At 39.8% G+C, this 18,910-nt stretch overlaps 1 protein-coding gene across 2 annotated transcripts in view; it reads left to right on the top strand.

The window, feature by feature from the left end:
* Window positions 1-9,092: 9,092 nt before the first annotated feature.
* The window catches only part of RUXF (small nuclear ribonucleoprotein F), a 115,797-nt gene continuing 105,979 nt past the window's right edge, over window positions 9,093-18,910 (top strand). Inside the window, exons 1-2 of one of the 2 annotated variants that reach the window (XM_089460773.1) lie at window positions 9,093-9,437; window positions 9,529-9,599. In XM_089460773.1, coding sequence (XP_089316899.1) covers window positions 9,594-9,599 — 6 coding nt within the window. In that variant the 5' untranslated portion in view covers window positions 9,093-9,437; window positions 9,529-9,593. The remainder of the gene's footprint in view (window positions 9,438-9,528; window positions 9,600-18,910) is intronic. The other variant, XM_089460772.1, reaches the window with a different exon arrangement.

The following is an 18,910-nucleotide window of genomic DNA, read 5'->3' as shown; positions in this document are numbered from 1 at the left end:
ACGACTTCCATCTGGTTACATGAGACTCTCCCTTAATCCTTCACTAGTTGATGAAGTGACTGGCCCAAATCAATTATCAGCCAAACCCACTCTCTCTGAATGTGAACCCCATGAGTCTATACCCGACCAATCACAGGTCGAGGAAACATTTGGCCCAATTTCACCTTCAGTTAATCGTACCTTTCCCATAGAGAGTGAGTATGATACCACTCATGTTCTTTTCGTTTCTTCATATTCCAATGAGCTTGGAGGCAACCCTCCTGTTTCATCAAGACAGGAAGAAAATCCTCCCGTTCTCGTAACTCGAGGGGGTAATTCTCTCGTTCTTATAGTACCCCCTCCAAGTAGTCTGGTCACTTCCTTTGATTGGAATCAACTGGCAGGATGTCGTCTTCCTTCTTATGTGCCTTTCCAGATCATAGTACATGTTTACAATATGATTGTATCTGGCACTATTATATATGAAGGTGCATCTGTGAGTATCCTTTCCTCCACTGCTTGGCAAGTGCTCGGTTCACCGCCACTTGTGCCTGTTACCCAGAATCTGTTGGCTTTTAATAAAGTAACCAGTCAACCATTAGGGATCCTTCCTTAGTTTCCTATTAGTTTGGGAGGAAAAATTATTTATCTCAATGTGATGGTATTCCCAGGCCCTTTAGATTACAATTTACTTCTTGAGCGCGACTATGTTTATGACATGGGAGCTATTGTTTCAACATTCTTTCGGGTGATGTGTTTCCCGCATGAAGGCAGAATTGTCACCGTTGACTAGCTTTCATTTCCCTGCCCAAATATGGCTTCCAGTCAACCATTTTCCCTAAATGGTCCTTTTGTCCCAATGGTATCTTCCCCGCCACGGGCCAATTATGTGGCAACCCGTTCCATGCCTACATCAACTGACGATCAATTCCGTGATGTTATGCATTATGTACTGGGGGCATTGGAACCATATCTCTCTAATGGATTCCTTACTACGTATCCCTTCCAGAGCATTGTTCTCCCATCTGATGAGAACCTCTTGGAAGTCATGACCTCTTATGGGTCGTGATCAAGGAATCTGAGAAGAGTTCCTTGTCTTGTGTCAAGCTCGTTAAAAAATGAAAGAAGGAATATGAGCATAGTTCCTTGTCTTGTGTCAAGCTTGTTAAAAAATGAAACAATGAATATGATGATAGTTCTTTTACTGTGTCAACCTCAATAAAAAAAATGAAACAGGTCCCAGAGCATAGTTCCTTGTCTTGTGTCAAGCTCGTTAAAAAACAAAACAAGGAATCAAAGCATAGTTCCTCGTCTTGTGTCAAGCTCATTAAAACATGAAACAAGGAATCTAAGCAGAGTTCTTTCTCTTGTGTCAAGCTCATTAAAAAATGAAACAAGGTCCCCTGTAGCAAAGTTCCAATTCGAGTCTTTGATTAGATCTCGTAAAATCCCAATCGAGTCTTTCACTTGTTCTCATAAATGAACCTTCATTCCATCCGCCTGATAACCACGAGTAGTCTATTTATGTGAATGCAAAGAAGCTTGGGGGGCATGCCCCTAGAATCGAGTCATCATGATGGGGGCATGTAAACCAATCTCAAGCATAGTTTTTTCATGGTTCAAGCTTGTGTAAAAATGAAAACTGAATCCAAGCATAGTTTTTCGTTTCAAGCTTGTGTAAACATGAAACTGAATCCAAGCATAGTTCCCTATGGTTCAAGCTTGTGTAAAAATGAACCCATCTCCATTTTAACCCTCATGATTGCCATTCTATCAGCCTCTTCTGCCAGATGAGCCTTGGTTTTTCTCCTTCCATCGTCGCTATCTGCTTGGCCGATCATACACTTTCACTTGGTTGTTTTACCCTTTTTGAGGAACAGTTGCAATGAGTGGTCTTATTAGCTAGCCTCTTCACATAAATCAACATGTTTTGAGAAGTTCCAACATCACCGGAACCAGTTGCTATCCTAGACACCACTCATTCCTCTAAGTGGAGTCCTCTTTAAGCTCTTTTCAGACTCTTGAAACATGAAAATATTGTCGAGCGCTTGTCCTTTTCAGCTCGTAAATGGATTGGAAACGACATCTACTCAATATAAGTTTAACCCTTTTCCAGACTAAGATAGATTATTTACGAAAAAGGAATACGTTGATCGAACATGGTCAATAGGTTCTCTCTTGTATTATTTTATGCTTTTTTTAAACTTGAGAGACAAACTTACAAAAAAGAACTTGTAGATTTTTCATTTTTGTCCCTTTTCAAACTCTCTAAACATGAAAAGGACCGAGTTCTCATTGTCGTTAAACTCGTTAAAACATCAAATAGCGACAAACTTGTCCATCATGACAAGACCGAGTTTCACCTTCGATAGGCTCATTAAAACATCACATAGCGATGGATTCACCCGAAGGGTGGAATTATACTACAAGGATATGTTATCCTCCTTAAGCTTGTTAAAAAAAATAAAGAGGTAATAGTCAGCAATGACTGGGGAAAATGGGAAAAGGGATAAATCACTTTATGGTAGCAAGTCGCTCTTGAACATGACACTTTCACTTCATCTCCGTGACTATTTGGGTTGGGTTATCTACTTGATGGTTATCATACCTATGGTTTATCACACCATCTGTCACTTTGGTTTTAGTTCAATGCTAACAATTCATTTAGTGTCGCCGACATGTTCAAGAGAAGTCATTCGGTGAAACTCATCCTTTGTAATACTCATAAACCTTCATTTTCACGACCGCCATTCCTGAACCTTGTGTCGTTAGTCACATTCCATTTGCAAAATCATTACACTCATTTCCTGTCGTTGATGTGGGATACATCAAGGCCCTCCTACGACGAGTCGCTTCTTGTTGACATCAACACATCATCCAAGAAGTTGACTTAGAAACACCCTTTCAGTACCTTGGGGCTTGCATACATCAATGGCAAGTTTCTCACTTCCGGCGACAGGTTGACATCATTGGCCTTCAACCGAAATACTTTGTATGGTGTTCAATATCAAAACATCTATTCACACCATGCAGAATGTACTGTAGTTCCTTGAGAATCATTACCATTATGATCTCTCTCGCATATGTTAACGGCTTACATCATTGGCTGGTAATCAGACAATGTCTTCCCATGTTTGACTTCAGATCACATATTCACATGGTTAGACTCGTACTTGAGCAAACGACTTTAGGAGATAGAAGACCTCGGATCTAGTTTCATCCATCCAGGCTGTGATTTCAGGGAAGTACTAAATCATCTGTACGATGGCTTTACATTGATGGTCATCCCATCATGGGTCTATATCTGTAGATGACTATCTATGTACATGTAATGAAAAGTTTATATGTTGAGTATGGGTATTCCTTCCCTCAGCAATTCATGAAAAAATCCAAAATATCATGATGTTATGTATTGTAATTGATGCAAGTCACCGTCTGCTTCAGTTCCTCTCCGTCACATCGTAAAGCATATCACTCGACATTATCATTTTCGACTTCATGCTTTAGGGGGCAACTGTTACAGGTCTATTTGGGCACATCACTCCCAACATTCAGATCAGTAATTTTAGGGCTCATCAAACCCTAATTCAGTTGTTACATGCCCTAGAGAAGTCAACTCATTGAATGCCTCCTTCTATGAAAGTTTCATGGCCTGAAGCCTTCCTGAAATGCCTCCTTGGGACACCAGCGCAACTCAAGCCTTGAGACAGTGCACTGCAAAGCAGGCAGGGTCACTGTGGCTTGCACTGCAGTGCACTTAGGCCCTCTTTAGCCTACGTTGGGTGATATTGAGCGAAATTTGCATAGGGTTTTTGGAATATCCCTTCATTCTAGATGACTCTAAAAGGTTACCATCTCTTATCCCCTCTTATGAGCTTGAAATTGGATAGGCTAAAGATCCATTAACCTCTTATGCTCTCATCCCTTGCTCCATGGAAGCTAACTCCAAGATTGGAAAGCCATTCAATACCCTCATTTATGACAAAACCACCTCCATTTCCTATCAATTGTGCACTCATCATAGTGATCAGGGGGCTAGAATCTGAAGTTTGTAAGAAAATTCTGTTGGTTTGGGGATTGAGTTTATGTTAAGCAATGTTATGCCACTGGAGCGTTGAGCTTTTGATGTGGCAAGGGTTGAACTGAAGCTGGAGGAGTGGCACAGAATCAAACTGTATTGGGTGATACTCTTCCTTCTACATTAATAAAGAGCTTATTCATTTTCTCATATAATTTTTCATATATGTGATGATTATGTGTTTCAATGTATTCGATTCCATTATTTTATAGTTGATAGTTTCATGTATGCTTTGATCGTTTCTTGTTTCTGTTTCTCTTGATGTAGGTACCTTTTGAGCAAATTTAGTTCAAGTGGGAGCGACGGGAGCGATTCAAAAGAGATTTAGGAAGCGAAAGGCAACAAGTAAGTTCCTCCATCTCATCTACCTTCTATAAGAAAAAGTTAAACTACTTTCACTTTGTTGTTCTGGGTGTAGTCACCCACCTAGGGAAGATGTGTTTATCCGTAGATGCAAATTACAAGTAACAACAATTATGATGTTTATACAACTGATAGTACACCGTTCCTGAACTCCAATCTCAACTAGGTAACTCTCAGATCTGACATGCATGAGTTATTTATGAGTGAATCATCAGTTTAATGGTTGAACACATGAAGCAACACCCCACTGTCTGACCTCCTACTAGTGCCTCCCTCAGTTGGAACTAGTTTAACTTATTTTAATTCAGTTAAATTGAATTAATTAGTTACAACTCAAAATAAACTCAACCTTGGCTCCTATAAAGCAGGAGATACTCTACATGCCTGAATTTAGACCCTCAACTCGAATTAATTAAGCCAACTAAGTCAAATTAACTTAGTTAACTATTACAAGTTGTCACGAGATGTGGAATTACAATTTAATTCCTAATTTAATTCAAGGACAAGATTAAATTAGGATTTTCTTGTTGCATTTCTAATATTCAGCTAGTGATGTAGCACAGATCTTCATCAGAGATGTAGTGAGGTTGCATGGTGTTCTGAAGAAGATTGTGTTAAACAAGGATGTCAAGTTCACTTTCATATTCTAGAAAGAGTTGTTTGCAAGTTTGGGTACTGGCCTTCAACACAACTTATCATCTGTAGGCAGATGGACAGACAGAGTAGGTCAACATGATACTAGATGACATATTTAGAATGTACGTCATGCATCAATAACGAAAGTGGGAAGAGGATATTCCACTAGTTGAGTCTACTTACAACAATGGGTATCAAGAGTAATTGAGGATGAGTCCATTTGAGGCAGTGTATGTGAAAAGTTGTAATACTCCCATTAGTTGGAGTGATCTAGTGAACAAGGTATTGATTGGACAGGACATGTTGTCAGAGATGGAATGGGAAATGTAGGTAATCAAGAAGAACCTAAAGGCAACACAAGACAGGGAAAAAATTTATGTAAATCAGCACATGTTGTTTAAGGAGTTTCAGGTTGGGGAACATGTGTACTTGCGCATTAAGCCCAAGAAGAGCTCCTTGAGGACCGAGTCATGTGCGAAGTTAGCACCTCAGTATTGTGGGCCTTCCAAGATCCTTGAGAGGATTGGACCAATGACCTACAGACTTGTACAGCCTTCGACAATGAATGCCCATGGAGTTTTCAATGTTTCAATGCCTAAGAAGTATGCAAAAGATTTTGATCATGTTATTGATTGGTCTGTATTGCAGGTGGAGCCAAAAGGAGAATTCCAGCTAGAAACTTAGTGTATTTTGCAGAGAAAGATGCTCATGCTTCATAACCGAGCAATCGAGCAGGTTAGAGTGTAGTGGAAGCACTTTGGGCCCGATGAAGCTACATGGGCGATGGCTAATTAGATGTGTGCTATGTATCCTTCCTTGTTTGCCAGTTGAGGTAAAGAAATTTTGGTATATGTATATATGTATATGGATGTAAATACCACGATGAGCTGCATTATAAAGCTCTAATAAACGGTATGGGTGTCATGTTGGTTTGCTTTTCAGCAGGTTGATCATTATAAATACTACATCAAGCTAAGTGATAAAGCTCCATTGGCAATATGTTTTGCTTTTCAACGGTCTTGTTAGTTGTAGGTGTCATTGAATAATGAGGATGGTGTTCCTCTAAGGGGGAGGAGTTTGTAACAACCCCAGGTTAAAAATCTATGTAATAAAGTTAATAAAGGCAAAATAAGACCAAGGGACACAAATTCCAAGCTGAATGTTGGGCAAAACATCCTAGTGTGGGTGTTCATTTGGTTTATTATGGCTAAGGGAATTGACAAAGGCAATGACAAAGGCTTTAGAAAGGCAAAGAGACATTAATTGGCATTTTATTTATGAAAATAATGGAAAATAGGAGAAATCGAAGGTGAAATGTTATAGGTTACATATGAGGAGGAAAATGAAAGAAAAATAATGGAAATTGAAGAAAATAGAGGCCTCATTAATAAAAAGGCTTATGAGGATCAATTCACAACCTTTTGTCAATTCAGTTTTAGAGCTCTCCCTCTATTCTCTCTACTCTTTCATACTCTCATGCACTTAGAGTATTATTGGAGCACTCTGGCATTGGAGGAAAGAAAGCAAAGGGAAACAAAGATCAAGGAAGGAATAGCGGGATCAAGTGGCTACAACGAGATTACTTGAAGGTATCGAGTTGCATGTATGATTTCCTTGCTAGTTTTGGCATGCATGGTGCATGCCTCTGTGTATTTGGTTCTCTTGTTGTCACTGGCATGGGTTTTTCGAGGTGTGATAGTGGATTCTAGCCTTGCCTTGCAATTTCCAGATAACCATGGTGTGATGGGGTTATTTTACTTGGTTTAGCTGGATTGCCGGATGGTTTTGTAACTAAGTGGGGTGGTCTTAGGGAGAATCACAAGGCCTAGGAATCCCTTGACCGATAATGGCAGGATACATAGTAAGACCTGGTTGTGAATACCCTCGTTGGGCCTAAGAATCCATTGACCGGTAATGGCGGGGTACACGATAAAGCCTATAGGGTGGAGATAAAAAAATTCCTCACGGTTTAGGTGGAGAGATCCGGAGGCATCCATGTTTGTTTAGGGCCTAATGATCCCTTGATCGATATATGGCGAGATTACGACAAAGCCTGTTGTGTATGTTTATTGTTTGGGCCTAAGAATCCCTTGGCGGGATACATGGTAAAGCCTGAGGAAACCTTGATTGGTTTTGTTGTGAGTCCCACATTCATGTTTGGAATATGGCACATGGGTGATTGGTTGAAAGAAAGATTTGGTTTAGCCCAATCTATGGTCGGGTGGTACGTGGAAGTCCCTGACTTGGTTGGTTTTTACATATGTTAATAAGAGCTCTTTTCCTCTCGTGTTCCATGTGTAAATATACTTGTTAATATGTGGTTTTAATGGTTGTTCTACCATTTTTATTCTGTTGGTTATAAACATGGTTCATGACAGACTTTGATTATGACTCTCAACATGTTTTGATTAGTAAATGAACTATTAATGAATGTATGATCTAATAAATGATAATGCAACTATTGTGAGAGGACATCAGACCTTCTTGATGAATCTCAGTTAAGTATGAGGTCCCTATGTTCATATGTGTTTATATGACTTGTACATTACATGCTTATGATATGTTTGACAACATGCCTGTCATGGATGGAGGGGCTCACGTCAAGTCTTTGTTCAAGTGTTTGCATTAGTAGCCTTATTTCATTATTATTCATCATATCTGAAAGTTTCATGAAATTTTGGGCAGAGGCCTGAGTCCTAGCCTTGAAAAAGTGGCTTAAAATTCGGGGTTGCTGGCACAGAACTGCCTGAAAAGTGCCACAGTCGCATGATGCCTTGCTGTGGGAGCGACTGGAGAGTCCCAGTCGTATGGAAGGCTTGTCATGGGAGCGACTAGGGGTTTGATTAAGCAAAAAATCAAATTGGTTCAGGGGTTGGACACCTGGAGGGGCTGGTTGGATCCTGAAGGTTTTAAAGCTCCCGAGGAAGGTCAGATTGGTCTTGTCTCGTCGGTTCCACTTCCTTAACTATACATGAGGAGTTGAATCATATCATAGTAACTCTTCGTCACATGTTTACCCCGGTGGACCGATTAGCTTGGGTAAATGTTGGAGGAGGGTGTTACATAACCATTATTTTTAGATATCTTGTGTTTTTTTTTTCGGTTCACAGTCCTCAAAGATCGGTGACCACTACGTCCAATAAATATTTGTACAAGGTAGATCTACCTGAAAGGATCACTTCCTACCAGCTCAACCACAAAGCTTAACCTTAAGAGCGTCGAGAGAATTGAACTTGTGACCTCTCAATAATAAAGGTGCTTTAACAACAAGCACTTGGCCAATTGAGTTAATTCTCGGGGCTTGGATATCTTGATGTAATTATGAAATAGTACCACAAAAATATATGATTTCACAAGCCTTAAGTAACAAGTGAACTTTGATTTACTCATATACACATATAATAATAATAATAACAATAACGATAATCTATTTTTAAAGTCATGACCAAGTCAAACACCAAAACACTGTATAAGAACGCTTTATTTATGGGATAAGAGACTTAAGTCAAACACCAAAACACTGTATAAGAACGCTTTATTTATGGGATAAGAGACTTTCTCTGACAACATTTAACTACTAAAATTTACAAACATGCACATATTCTACTCCTTTTAAATTTAAATTTATGACATTTTATTAAAAAAATATACATACTCTTAATTATTAGACTCACTCAAACTATAATACTATTTATATAAACCTAATAAATTAATTTAATATATTATTATCAATATTACTAAACATTTCATTAGTTACCCAATAATAAATGTTCCATTCAAATCTCATGTATTACATTTTAGCCTTTTTGAAAACATTTAAACCATACAAAATTTAAATCTTACCCAAAAATATGTTACCAAATTATAACGAAAAGAAATTAATTACATTTTAGCCTTTTTGAAAACATTTAAACCATACAAAATTTAAATCTTACCCAAAAATATGTTACCAAATTATAACGAAAAGAACTATTAATTAGACAGTTAAATCTCCTCATTTATTCCGTGCGATCCATGAATTTGTGACAAAAGGTCGATTGGATTTGTCCACAAGGATTTCTCTCGCAATAGAATAATTGCGTGCATAACTCGCGCGCTTCCACCGTTGCCTTCGAAATGCCCTTTCACTAATGTCCCTCCAACTTTAAACCCTACTCAAAATACTTCATTCTAGGGGTCCAAAGAAATCTTTCTTCACCATCAACGCTATTTGGGAAACCCTACTTTTGCGTCCTCCACGGGGTTTTGGAAATTTGAAAGTGAAATCCATTCCAGTTTGCACGCTGCTGCCCTGCAAAGGCGTGTACAATCCTACATTCAAAGGCATTCAGTCAGTGTACAATCCTCCATTCGAAGGCATTCAATCATCTTTGTTGTTCAGGTACAGGTCATCTCGTTGATGAAAATAACTATGGCAAATTGTGGGGTGCAGCATTGGTCTTTTCTAACTGAAACCTTATGTGTGTTGTTAGCAGTGTTGGCTGTGGCGTTTGCTACTTTGTAGGCCAGCGGCGGAAGTAGAAGCCTTAAATAGATCATGGCGGTGAGTTACTGGATTTTTCCTTCACTCGCCAGTTGCAATTTAAGTATAGTTTGATTCAATTTTTTGGATATATTTTCTGTTATGTTTTTTTTGGGGAGTTGACGTGATGAAAAATTATTTTATTTGTTATTACCGTTCAAAACTAGTCGGGCCCGGAAAGTTTGACAGAAGATTAAGCCTTTATCAGTTTTTTACACTGACAATAATTTGGGTTAATTAGTTCGGAGAGGGGGGAAGGGGGTAGTTAGGACTGATTCTGGCCTTGGCGAGCCCCACATGGAAAGCATAGCAGAAGTGGAACGATTGCCACCTTTTATGATGAATGCAGGAAACCTAACGTATCGGGAAGAGCGTGGCGCAATTCGTTGGTGTTTACGGTCATGGTGATGGGGTTTATTGTGCCCGTCGGTTTCGTTTTCCGGGACCCCTCTTTTAATCCGCTTGGCAGGAATTAGCTTCAGAAATGAACAACGTAGGGGCATGGTTCAGTTGTAGGCTGGTTCTTCTTTTTCTAGGAAGTCGGAGAAATTAGGGTTCTCTTGTGTATGATGCATGGCGTGGACAGAGGAAGAGGAGGAGATTGGTTTTGGAAGGAGTGGATGGCGATGATAATAATTATTTTCCCTTTATCAAGGGCTTTTTCAGAAAAAAGTATGACATTTTCTGCTTAGCCTAAGTCCTTTCTTGTTTTGGGTTCAATCGCGTTTCCAATAATCCTATGAAGTGAATTAATAAAAACTGGTGGCAGCTGGAATTAGGAGTCGAATGCATTTAATGTTATTTATTTAATGGTGACATGCTTTGAGTTCTGTTGGTGTAGGGTTTCGGACCCGAGGTTTGGAAGACATCTACGAATACTCCATAAGCTTCAACATATTGATTATGCATTAGATGAATAAGGTCTCACCTGAGATACTTACGAGAATTACAGAGACAAAACAGATTAGTCACTCCATGAATATAGCTTCATAAATTAATTACTACTAGAACATGCATTAGGTCTAGGTGCTGGACATAAGTTGACATCATTACACATTTTGAGACGTTATCTTTCACGGAGTTTTTCTCTTTAATATTTTTGAGGCATGTTGACATTCCTAGAGGGATATTTAAAGCATGATCATTTTCATGGCAACTTGCTTAGAATGGTCTAGAAGGCAGTTTTAAATTATCATTTATGGTGCCTCAGCCCTCTAGAATGGCACAGACATAAAGAAAAGGCAATATTTTAGTGGAACGTTTAGCAGAAGAGGGTGATGCATGGAGGTTCAAACCTCATCAAGATCATAACAAAGGCTTGATTGATGGAGCATCCTACTTCTAGGGAGGTCTATATCATTCTATTGATATTTTATTCCCTAGGAAGTTACAAGAGGAGTCTATATAAGAACTCTGCAATTTGGCAAGGTGTGTTTTCACTGTGGAGAAATCCTAGGCGGTGAACTGTAAATCAAAGATATCTTGTGCAGGTTTAAAGCCTTATTAAGAAAATATTCAGGGCTGCAATCACCTCTTGCAAGGTCATTGTAATATCTTGTTATCCTGTCTTCCTTGCTGGAAATTGTGCTTCTGTTATAGAGTTTATTTTCCAGTGTAAGAGTTCTGAAAAGTGACATTATTGCTGTCTTAAGGATCAATAATTTCAGAGCTCATTATGTTATGTACCTAGGCTGTTTTTCTTAGTAGAAGGCTGTGTTTTACTTAATCTTTTAACTAGGGTACTGATGGATCTCTATGGGCATAGTATTTTGGCTGCAAATTGAAATGCCAGCACTGTCATAGTTAACAAGGATTGCTCTTCTTGCACCTTCATTGGTTGAATATTGTCCATTGTTGAATTCTCCAAGCCCCCAAAGTATGTTGACTCCATTGCCCTAGGATTGGGCACTCATCTACTTGAATCCAGCACCAAATATTTATTGCATACTATAAATTTTAAATTCCTAAATCTGATTTTGTCCCAAGGGTTAATAAAGATTTATTTAGTAAACGCTGTTGGCTGCATTGTATGGTGTTTCCAAATCATGATATGCCACATGTTATGGTCGGTGGCATTTTAGGCTTGTTTTAGGTGAAGTTTTTGTGTTTCGTGGAGTTTTGAGTACCTTGGCATTTGGGTTGGTGTTTCTTGCAACATAGGGGTAAAATGTCGGCCCTGGTTGTAAAGCCTAACTCTATGGGATGAAAGGAATTGAACCCCTGACCACCATCCCAAATGTGGGGGAGAGATCTCACATTTGGACCATGACCACTTTAGTTATCTTTTGAAGCAACTTAAGCGCCACTAATGTCTATTGTTGAAGATTGAGATCAACACCTATTTTTACTATCCTTAGGAGTGGAATTCATTTGATTGCAATCCCTTCGAACATCATGTCCTATCTTTCTCCTATCCACTAGAGTTATGGCAACTTCTTTGTGTGTTACAACTCTAGATAATATTGAGGTTTAATTGTGGTGTAAAGAATTGCTCCCATGTAGACACTTTGGTGATACTATTAATACTAGATTTCCATCCTTCTTTAAAATGTCTTACTTGATGGTGGCACCTTGGTAGCCAATTGCAATTGTAGTAGTAATCATGATCAACCATTTGTGCATTCATCCATATCATTGTAGTAATGCCATAGAAATCGCGCTATGCTTTTGGAACCCAATACTATTGATTCTCAACCCTACTATAGTCTTCCGACTCTTACTATTAATTTTATTTTTTGTATTGATACCTCTTCTAGGCCTTATAATCCATGGGCTGATTACATCAACTTTTCTCTTTAGAGAAATCATTTTGTGATTGTTGTCTTTGTTATGGTTTTAACCTATGTTGCATGGGGACCCGCCCCCTTTAAAAAGACCTGTACACCCTGCGTCTCCATGTTCTAGGGACTTGTGGACACTTAGGAAACGTCCCCAAATTGTTGGGAACTTCATTGGGGACCCAAGGACTTCCTTGCCATCCCCAAGGCGCTCTAAGCAAAATTTAGGGACATTCTAGACAATTTTCAGGGATGCAATGGAAAGATTTCAAGGATTTTATGGGCAGATTTTGGGGATAATTTGGTCATATATCTTTAGTTTTAACAGTTATGGACATTGATTATTAGAGAATATGATCACTTTTCCCATCCATTATTTTTGTATTGCATTGAATCTAAATTTGTTGTACAAGTTGTAGCTCAAAACATGGGTTTTGTATGATGATGGGTTTTAATTGGGTTTTTAGTAATTTAAATATTGTATTTTTGATGAGCCTCATCATTGGGTAATTATATGGGCCTTAATTCACCTCCTAGCTTAGTCAAACCAACTATTCTCACAACTTATTGCATACTTTTGATTATATTTTGTTTATGAGATGAGTTAGAGTTGGATATTTTGCTTTGTGGTCTAATGTGCATTTAATGCAGGATTAAAGGGTAAAAGCAAGGAATTTTGGCAAAGACCTTGGTCAAAACTCGAATGGGACAAGGGCGAGGAATTATAGGAGGCAAATCCTCCTCATTTACTACCTCTCCATTTGAATATTCGTCCATTAGTTTGGAGTGCAAACAGCGAAATCATGAGAACTAGAAGGTAGCGAAGCAAGTGAAAGTCAAAGCACCAGTTTATCTCTAGTTTGGGAGCCAAGCCTCCCTAAGTTTAAGGAAGTCGTTGGAGACTTCAGTTGTATAAGTAGAGAGGCCTAGGACCTCAGTAGGATTCAGACTTTTGATTGTAAAACTCTACTTTATTTTCGAGTTGCAAGACTTGTGACAGTTGTTGATGTAATCCATTGTTTTGATAATAAGAATGAGTTTTGTTTTGAGCCAGCATTAAGTTAACTCAAAGGGCTGAAGCTCTTGGGTTAGGGCCCAACCCTAGCAGCTAAGGCTCCTCTTTATTGTACATGTATGTTAGCGTAGATTCATGGTTTAATTGTTCATTTGCTTAAGTAGCTGCATTTCCATTACAACAGGGTAGCACATAGATTCATGGTTTAATCGTTCATTTGCTTAAGTAGCTGCATTTCCATTACAGCAGTGTAGTGCATAGATTCATGGTTTAATCGTTCATTTGCTTAAGTAGCTGCATTTCCATTACAACAGTGTAGCGTAGATTGGTTGTGTTTTAGTTTGCTTCCGTTTGTGCCTTTTTCTTCAGTTAGTAGGTTAGCAAGGATTATACCCATAGATTTCCTTTCACAACAACCCTGACCAACCACCGTCAATCGCGTGTTGCATAGCTTCTTCGTATTCATTTTAACGTTTGACTTTATGCGCTCCAAATCTCCACTATCGATCTATCTAGCTTGATCCAATGGCTATTGCGTCGTCTCAATACTTTATGCGCTCCAAATCTCCATCGTCGATCTGTCTAGCTTGATCCAACGACTATCACACAATCTTGCGCAGATTCTTGCACGGCCGATATTCGCTTGAGAGCACGCGATAAAAGTGGTTTTCTCGTGCTACGTGTCACCCAGTTAGGCTAATCGCGTAAAATTTTGGAATTTCGCTTACAGCTTTGAGTGTGCGCAAGAAACTGCCTACCGCCTACGGAAACCCGCTCCATCATTCTGCACGTTTTTACCCTTTGTCACCATGTGACTTGATGTGATCCATCCATCTATTCACTTCATCTCCGCGATAAGATCTCCGCCGCTCATCTTCGGTTAGTCCTGTTCGTCCATCTCTTGACTTAACCTCCTACGATAAGATCTCTGCCATTCATCTCCCGTTAGTTCTGTTCGTTCATCTATTCACGTAATCTCATGCGATAAGATCTCTATCGCTCATTTTCCATTTTTACTGTTCGCTGATCGATCCAACCGTTCCCATGCATTGTTGCTTCGTTACATCCTCCTTTCACTGATTTCAATCTTCGCTTGCTCTCTTGCTCAACTCCTTGCATGCTTGATTTTACCAAAACACCAAAAACGCGAAAACAGACTTAGTTTAGTCTCCTTGCTTACACATTAGTTTGGTTTGATGCTCTTTACTTCTGCAACTTAGATAACAACATTAGGTTAGTGTTGATTTAGCAATTCTGCTTAGTTTAGCTGTTTAAATGGTTAACTAGGATATGTTGTGATTTAGCATTACATGTTGTTTTCTTTATTACTGCAATAGAGTAAGCTCTCTTAGAATAGATTTTCTCTTCTTCTATCAAAGAATCAAGCTTTTTCTGACTCTATAGAAGTCTGTCTTGGAACCCCTGGGGTCTTTTGCCAAATGAACAAGTGACAATAGGCAGGACCTTCACTTCTACTTGTGCATGTAGCATTGTCACTTCCAAGTTTGTACGAACCCTGGGTTGATAAGTAAAGTTGGTAGCCCAAGAGTTGCAACGTCCTTGCTGCAATACTGACACTCATCACTTTTTGTCACCGTTGCCAGGGAGGTGTCAGAGTAGAATGTGATTACTGCTTTCTTTTCTTCTATTTCTAGTCTTCAACTTTCTTCTATTAGTTTATTTCTGCAAAAGTAATCTAGTAGCTTCCTTTTTTTCATTTGTCATTATTTGCTTTCCTTTCCATTCTACAAGTAGAATTTCAATTCAGTAAGTAGTTTTCATTCAATCAACAATTTCATTTCTGCAAAGTATTTTCTTGCTAATTTTTTTTTATAAAAGCCCCCCAAAAACATTCCTTTCACGCCTCGTAGGAGTAGCGACAATTTAGGGAAATTGTTGCCAAATTCCCCACTGCATCCAACTTCCAACCTTCTCTCTTTTTCGGTGGCTGTGAACTGGAGGAACCTTTAGGTGAGTAACCTGACATATTTGAAGAACCTATAGGGGAAGAAGAAGAAGAAGAACCCATTCCTACTGAACCAATGGCTGAAAACCGAAATGACAGAGGGAATAGAGAGAGAGTTGAGGGTGCCTTTCCCATCAGGGAAACCAATGGGGACATTAAGATTAAGAATATAAGCCCCTCTACCTTACCTCATTTCCATGGCCTGACCACAGAGGACCCTGACACTTTCCTATTTGAGTTTGCTGTTACATGCCGAACCTATGACTATATAGATGATGAGCAAAAGTTAAAACTGTTTCCATCTACCCTCAAGGATGCAACATTGTGCTGGTTCATGGGTTTACCTAGAGATAGCATCACAATTGGGGCTCAGATGCAACAGGATTTTAACAACAAATATAGGGATTATAGTAGGTCAAAGGATGCTAAAAACGAAATTTTCAGGATGACCATGGGCCAGGATGAATCCTTAGAAGACTATGAAGAAAGATTCCAGCTCAGTTACAAAAGGGCTAGGTGCACACTTGACCCTGAGTCACTAAAGCTGGTCCTGCTCAGAGGAGTAAGGGAAGATCTTTTGGATACCTTACACTTGTTAGCAGGAGGAGATATCTACCAATTACCCTATGAGGATATCAAGACTGTCTTTAGAAACCATTCTAGGGCAGCCATGAAAAAGGGTAGGGGTAGTCAACCTATGGCCAGTACATCATCTTCCAACTCATCCATCAAGGGTGAAATTGGAAATATGCTGGAAGATTTCAAAAGTGAGATGCTGCAAACCCTTTCCTTGCAATTGGATACCATGAACATCAAAAGGAAGCGAGAGGAAGCAGAGAGATCCTTGCCATTTTTTGTCTTAGATGCACCAGGAGGCATCTTAGGAACAAATGTCCATTGAACTGCATTGAGATTTGCTCGGTCTGTGAGGAAAACCACTCCACAAACAAGTGCCCTTCTTTACCCGGACTCAAAGCTGTATATCAAGGAGCTGAAGGGGTCAATGAGCAACTTTGCTACATCAACCAAAGGAGACCTCTTGGGCCTAGACCATACCAGCAGGGTATGCAAGGGTCATCCCATGCATATTACAACCCCAACCAAACCACAACTATACCTTTTTAGGGACCCCCTACTCATCCTTCCTGGTTTACAACCCATCCTTGGTCCTATGCATCTCAGTATCATTCCTAGCTAGCCAACTAGTGATTTCAACCTTATGTTCTGCCATAACCTCAGTGGAATACCCCACACTAGGGGTGGAGGCCCCAATACAACAATGCTCCAGCTCTATTGCCTCCACCACCTACCCAACCACAACTCCTACACTTTGCTCTAACTAAGCAACCCCAGATGCCTGCCTAGCCAAATCTGAACCCTAACAATAGGCAGGCTCAACAAGTATACAAGGGAGAGACATCATACCTAACGTATGCTGTAGAAATCCAGGAGATCAACCTAAGATCTGGGAGAATTCTCCCAGATAACCAACCTTCCGTTCCACATAGGGAGGTTGAGGAAGAAAGAGAGGAAAGCAACCTTAAAGTAAATCCACCCTTTTTTGGGAGATTAGCCTAACCACTCCAGCCTACCCCAGAAGAACTTGAACTTTTGGGAGAATTGAAAAATCTATGTGTAAAGATGCCCTTTCTCCAAGCAATAAAAGATGTTCCCATTTACAATAAGTTGATTAAGGAGAAATGCTTCAAGTATCCAAGAAGAAGAAAAAGGGATGCCCCTACCATTAATGTCATTGGGCAGTTGTCTGACTTAATGCTGGGGCAGGTAATATGTCCGAAATATTTGGACCCTGGAAGCCTTGTAGCAGTTGTGCACATCAATGGCACCATTGTGCCACACACTCTGATTGATCTTGGGGCTGCGATTAATGTGATGACCAAGGACACCATGCTCAAGCTCAACCTCCAAGGATCATTAAGGAAGACCACAACAATTCTGCAACTTGCAGACCGTTCCACAGTTACCCCTGAGGGGATTGTGGAGGATGTGATGGTCTTCATTGACTCCTGGGAGTACCTTGTTGATTTCCTAGTTCTCCGGCCTAAGGCTAAGCTTATTGGTTACCCTCTCATCCTTGGGAGGCCATGGTTGGTCACAGCCGATGCTTACATTAGCTGCAGAGCTGGGAATATGACCATCAAGAATAGGCATATGTCCAAGCAGTTAGTCCTATACCCTCTTGCTCAACCTTCTCTAGAGCATGATTTACCTTTATGGTTGGAGGAGGAGGAAGAAGATGAGGTTTATTCAGCCCAACTTTATGCTTTGGAAGCAACCATAGGAGGAGGACAATAAGATGAGGATGACTTAATTGAACACTTGCTCCAAAGTCCAACTCCTAGTTCGTTACCATTAGAAGAAGAAGTAAGGGAAACCTAGAACAATCATCCAATTGACTTATGCTTGGCCAATTCCAACCCACTCCGTGTCAAAACCATAGAATTTGGCCCAGAGAAAACTTTGAAAATTAATCCATCTCTTTCTGCTCTCGAAGAGGAAAAGCTATGCAACATGTTGAGAGAAAACCTAGAAGCCTTCGCTTGGAGTTACAAGGAAATGAAGGGAGTACACCCCTTAGTGTGTACTCACCACATATACATCAAAGAAGGTTGCAAGCCAGTCTGACAACCACAAAGGAGGATGAATCCAGCTCTTAAAGATATAGTCAAAGAAGAACTGCAAAAATTGTTAGATGCAGGATTCATTTACCCTATCTCTGATAGTGAGTGGGTCTCTCCTTTAGTGTTAGTTCCCAAGAAAAATGGTAAGTGGAGGATTTGTGTCGATTACAGGGAGTTGAACAAAGCCACAAAGAAGGATCATTTTCCCCTACCCTTCATTGACCAAGTGCTAGATGGCCTGGCAGGGAAGAAGTTCTTTTCTTTCCTAGATGGATTCAGTGGGTACAACCAAATCCAAATCTGCCCAGAAGACCAGGATAAGACAACATTTGATCTGACTATTGTTGATAAGCCTGGTAAGGAAAATGTTGTTGCAGACTTTCTATCTAGGATGAATTTGCCCTGCAGGTGAAGAAGGAATGGTGGATGACCAGTGATCAAACGAGCATTTGTTTGCTATTTCAGTTCTCTACCCATGGTTTGTTGATATAGCAAACTATTTGGTATCAGCACAGTTCCCACCAAACTTGCCCTCCAAAGAAAAGAGCAAGATAGTTAGCAAAAGCGTCCCCTTCACTTGGATTGGGGGCAATCTTTTCAAACTTGGCCCAAATCAAATTTTAAGAATGTGTGTAAGGGAAGAGGAATTTTTTGACATCCTTCTGACTTGTCATGATGGGCCTTTTGGAGGTCATTTGGTAGCAAAGAGGACAACATTCAAAGTGTTACTATTATTGGCCCACTCTTCATCAGGATGTGAAGAAGTACATTAGTTAGTATGATCGGTGCCAGAGGATGGGAAAGCCTACTCTAAGAGATGAAATGCCCCTACAACCTCAAGTGACTTTTGAACCATTTGACAAGTGGGGCATGGACTTCATTGGGCCTATCAACCCTCCTTCAAAGAAAAAACAATACATTATTGTGTGCAC

Source organism: Pinus tabuliformis, chromosome 7 (assembly GCF_031772625.1).
Source record: "Pinus tabuliformis cultivar Carrire ecotype Pingquan chromosome 7, CPIR1, whole genome shotgun sequence".
Classification (NCBI taxonomy): domain Eukaryota; kingdom Viridiplantae; phylum Streptophyta; class Pinopsida; order Pinales; family Pinaceae; genus Pinus; species Pinus tabuliformis.
Note: the sequence above shows the minus strand (reverse complement) of the source record. Positions and strands in the feature narration are given on the sequence as shown.